Source organism: Papio anubis, unplaced genomic scaffold (assembly GCF_008728515.1).
Source record: "Papio anubis isolate 15944 unplaced genomic scaffold, Panubis1.0 scaffold33, whole genome shotgun sequence".
Taxonomy (NCBI): Eukaryota; Metazoa; Chordata; class Mammalia; order Primates; family Cercopithecidae; genus Papio; species Papio anubis.
Genome location: NW_022163430.1, coordinates 1 through 5,000, shown reverse-complemented (window position 1 = coordinate 5,000; position 5,000 = coordinate 1). Strand labels below are relative to the sequence as shown.

Below are 5,000 nucleotides of genomic sequence, written 5' to 3'. Positions count from 1 at the left end.
ACAGGCACCTACCCAGTCTACAATGAGGATCTTGCTAGCTTTGCTCTGCTGTTGCAGCTGCCGGCAGGCGATGGCCACTGAGTTGAAGAAGCAGAAGCCCCTGGAAGGAGAGACAGTTCCTGCCAGCCCATTCTCCCCACATGCCCTCACCTCCCCAGGCCCCTGGGTTGGCCCAGCCTGAGCAAGCTCAGGGAATAAGAAAGAATGTCCCTAAAGGAAGTTCCTGGGGGCTTGCCCCCCACCTCATCCCACCCAGGTCTTCCCCTAGCCTTACATGGCTGTTGAATGATCTGCATGGTGTCCTGGGGGCCGCACCACAGCGAAACCATTCTGGAAAAAGGAAGAATGCTTGTCAATCAACAGACAGCTCTCTCCCACAGCTGCATGAACGTACCCCAACAGTTTAAATCTCAACCTGGTCCCCAGAGCCCTCAATTTCCCCTCGAAAACCCTGTGGCAATTTCTAAGATGAACGCAATGCCTGGGGTTCTGGGCCTGGATTCCGCACTACCCCACTCTGCTGCCTCCTTTGTGGTGTGTTCACCTTCAGCCCAAACCTCCTACCTTCAGCTCACGAGAAGCCACTTTGAAGGCGAGGTCAGTGACACTGCCAGCGGCCCAGCGGGCTGCATTGGAGGAATGCAGCTCATTCCAGATGGTGTCAGTGTCCACCTGCGGGAGCCAGAGTCAGGGCCCGCATCATCCAAGGCTTCACACAGGAGCCAGGGCCCAAGGGGGCGGTCCCCACCCCACGGCCAGGACCCCAGGGGCAGGGAGCTGGGCAGACAGCGCTGCCTCCCCAGTGCCCCACCGCCCAAAGGCAAGGCCTCCTGTGTCCCCCAATCCCAGCATGACTTTTTCCCAGCTTAAGTCCCAGCACCAGCCCATTATCTGGCCAGCACTCTGCTGGCAGCATCACGCCTGCCTCCCCGGTCAGGGGAGGGGGCATGGCGTTACCTGGGCGGGACTTGGGGTTTGGGCCGGGAGGGGGTTTTAAGCCCCAGCTGACTCTGCTCAGGCCCTGCGGGACGGTCGGAGCTGGAGGGGCCGTCTGCACCACTGTCTTCCACTCAGGGCCCCTAGCCCAGGCTGGGAGGCCCCCCAAACCCAGTCCCTGGGCCTCAAGGCTAGGGAGGGGCCGGGGGGCATGATGGGGAGATGGGAAGGGCGAGGCAGACCAAGAGAGGCGAGGAAGGCAGAGAGAGTCGCAAGAGGCTGGAGAAAGAGAGAGAGAGGGAAAGACAGAGAGGGAGAGGAGGGAGGAGAAAACAGAAGCAACAACAGTTGGAAAAACCAGAAAGTGGCAAGAAATGGGAAGTTGTGAATAGGGCACTGACTGCCTCCCAAAGTCCCCCACCAGCTACAGCTCCCACTTTCCCTCCAGAATGAGGCCTCTGTCCCCTGCCTCTACACACCTTGCTTGAGAAACTACTGCAGAGATAGTGTTAGGCTTAGGAGAGCTGAGCCAGAGGGGGCGGGAAGCCCCCTTCACAAAGGGGTGAGGACTGAGGAAGCAAAGCTCGAGCTTGGGCTGTGTCCCGAGAAGTGCTGGGATCGCCAAGGACACCAAAGCACCCACCATGATCGCCACGCCAGGCAGCCCAAGGTCTGGGTGGCCTCAGGCTGAGGTACCCCCACTTCAGAGCAGACAGAGCAGCCTGGCTGGCCAGCCCAATCATGGGGGTCTCTGAAGGGAGAGATGATCCTAAGCCCCAGCCTTGGCCCTGCTCCTGAAACCTCACTCAACCTCTACCAGACACCTTCTAGGGGCGAGGCTTAGGCTGGGCTCCACATTCGGGGACACTGTGGGTCAGAGACACGCCTGTCCAAAAGGAGCTTCCTGCTGCAGAGGGCACCTCAGGAAGTCCCTGGCCCACCCTGTCTGGCAGAACCATAACAAGCAGAGGCTCCCCGAGGCTGGGCCTGGGAAACCACAGGGAGGAGAGCTGAGAGCCCCTCGGCAATGCCCCTGAGACCCTTGGGCACACATACCCCAACCCACAGGGCAGCATCACAAACATCCGCTGTGCCAGGAGCCCTGCGAGGAGAGGCCCAGCCCACGTCAGCGTGAATACTCTCAGCCTTTGGCCCAATAGGGAGCAGGGAACCCAGATAGCAGGGCTGGGTGAGTATTGGGGGAGAGAAATATGGAAGGGAGAGGTGGAGGTAGGTTGCGGAGGGGCTCGGCAGCAAGCTGGAGTAGGGACGTCCAGGGCGGGGAGTGGTGCCGCCAGGCGGGCAGAGCCAAGACAGGAGTGCATGGGAGCTGGGTGAGGTGGGAGTGGGCACAGGGAGACAGGGCCACTAGGCCCTTACCTGCCAGCTTCCCGTTGTCCAGTTTGAGGCGGCTGAGCGGGTTGGTGCCGTAGAGGAGCACGTGCCGCTCAGAGTGGACCGACTGCAGCTCCTCCAGGGAGGCCTTCCGGCCTCGGAGACACTGAACAGGGGACCACAGAGCTCTGAGCCCATGCTCGCCCCTTCCCTCCCATCACCACCAGCCCATGTGCCCCTCATCTCTCATGGGCCCCAGGGCCCCCCACCCCTCCCCTCCCATGACTCCTCCCTCCACCCATTCCTCCGGCCCCACCGGCACCTCCTCACCTCACACTGGCTCCGGAGACCCCGCTCCTGCAGCCGGGACCAGATGCTCTGGATGCGGCCGGCATGCTCTGGGTGCCTGCTGTTGTCACCGCAGGAGCACTGGTGCTTCAGCATGACCGAGTCATAGATCAGCCCTGCAGGAGCAAGGGTCAGAGCGGGGACCCAGGGAGTCCTCACGCCCATGGCCTCACAGGTGCTAGCACCGGGCCACAGTGCACCCACACGGACAGCAGGCACACACCCCTCACACCCACACAGGCTCAGTACTTCATCCTGCCCCCCCTGCTCCCAGCCCCAGCCCCCTCACACCCGTCCACACCGACACTCCTGCTCCAGGTGGCAGCAGCCAACACACCGACACAGCTCCAGCCAACACGGCTGCCACAGAGCCACATGGCCTCCCACGTGAGCATCTACTGCTAGTGGCCCAGCACTCCCTCGAGGGCCCAGCATCAGGCACCAAGTGCTCAGGAGCAGCATGAAGTCGCAGGTCTAATGTGGCCAGCTGCCCCTCACATGGGTGTCATGAACCCAGAGAGGTTACCAAGGGGTGTTGGGAGGGGAAAGAATTCCTAGGAAACCCCAAAACCCGGAGCTAAGAAGCCCACAATGACACTGGACCGTGTGATAAGACAAATCCAGCTTCGGAGAAGTGACTATTTCAGTCTGACCCGTGGGAGGTCTTCAGAGGAGGGTCCTGTGCATTGCGGGTGGGAGGGTCAATTTCTGTGCGTCTAGGACACCAACGACTCTCATAATGCTCACACCATGTGACCCAGGAATGCTACTCCTTTACAGTGAGCCTTGGGAAATAATCCCAAGCATGAGGAAAGATTTATGCATAAGGAAATTCAAATAAACTGTAATCTAAATGTCTAACTGATAAGGAATCCCTCAGTAAAAATGAAATACAATGATGAAATACTATGAGACTCTCGGTTTTAAAGACTAATTATGCCAAGAAGCATTCATAATATGTTAACTAAGTAGGATACAAAACGTAGTTCATGTGTTCATGGCATCTGTACATGTACATATGGCCAGAACAAAGCCTGGACTGAAATACAGCAGAATTTCAGAGGCGTTACTTCTGGGTGGTGGGATACTGGTTGATGATTTTTCTTTTCTTCTTAGGTTTTTCTGTACTCTTCAAAATGTCTAAAATACTTCTGAGCTCTTTTTACAAGCAGAGCAAACAGTCATAAATATCATTTTCAAAAGGTCTGAGAGCATTGGCAGGAGACTGGAATTCTTATCCTGGCTTGACTACTACTTGCTATTTGACCATAGGCTTTGTCACCTTAGATTTCCTGAGCCTTGGTCCTCAAAGGCCAAATGCAATAACCAGCTGTTCCATGTGCTCCATGGGTACTGCGTGGGCCTAACAAGGCTAAGCGCTCTGTGGCCTCTAAAAACGTCCCAAGTGACACCACGACACCCACATGGACTCATGCAGCCGAGCCCCTCCCTCCACCTGCCACCCTCCTCCTGGTCTCACCTGTGGTGAAGGGCAGGGTCCTGGCAGGGGTCTCTGAGCTGGAGAGGACTCGGGCCTGGCTGGCAGGTTCTGGGGCTGACAGTGAGGCAGGTGCGGCTGGGGAAGACTGAGCCCGGGACAGAGGCCGGTGCCCACCCTGAGCCAGAGGAAGCAGCACAGTGTCCCCGGTGCTGCCCCGGGGGAGCCGCCCAGCCAGTCGCTGCTGTTCCCAGAGCAACACCTAGGGGAAAGATGAGGCCTTGGTCTCCAGTGCCTCAGGGTCCTGCTCCCTCTACTTCTGCCTGAGGTCTCTGGAACTGCCAAGCAGGCCCCTTTCCTAGAGAGATTCCATGATAAACCTAGACCTGCTGTCCAGTGGGGCTCTGGCCTTTGACTCTCTAAGCCCCCTGACCCCTGCAGCCCCCTGAAAGGCTTGCACCCCAGACTGACCACTCATTCCATCAGAGCTCCCCGGGCCCTTGGGACTCCAAAGCCAGGAACCAGGGGAGGGGCGCTGGATCTTGCGCTGACCAGGATGTCCTCGTCTCCTGGACTGTGTAACTGCTCAAGAACATGTATGTGGCCTGTCATCATGTGTTATGGATTGAATTATGTTCCCTACCCTCAAATTTATATGCTGAAGTCCCAACCCCCAGTACCTCTAAACATGACCTTATTCAGAGATAGGGTCTTTACAAACAGAAGTAATCAAATTAAAACGAGGTCGTTAGGGTGGGCCTTAACCCAGTATGACTGTCGTCCTTACAGGAAGAGGAAATCTGGACACACACACACAGAGGGAAACCACATGAAGCCACAGGAAGAAGATGACCATCCACGAGCCAAGGAGAGAGACCTGGAACAGCCCCTGCGCTCACACTCACAGCCACCAGAAGGAACCAACTCTACCAACACCTCGATT

General features: G+C 57.6%; 1 protein-coding gene across 1 annotated transcript; it reads right to left on the bottom strand.

Annotated features, from left to right (window-relative positions):
• Window positions 1-6: 6 nt before the first annotated feature.
• LOC116273041 (histone deacetylase 7-like) lies at window positions 7-4,319 on the bottom strand (the record flags this gene model as incomplete). The annotated part of the gene is made up of 7 exons (XM_031661989.1): window positions 7-100; window positions 275-330; window positions 565-672; window positions 1,989-2,038; window positions 2,317-2,437; window positions 2,602-2,735; window positions 4,100-4,319. Coding segments are annotated over 7 exons (783 nt in total), but the record flags the coding sequence as incomplete, so codon positions are not given.
• Between the last annotated feature and the right edge of the window lie 681 nt (window positions 4,320-5,000).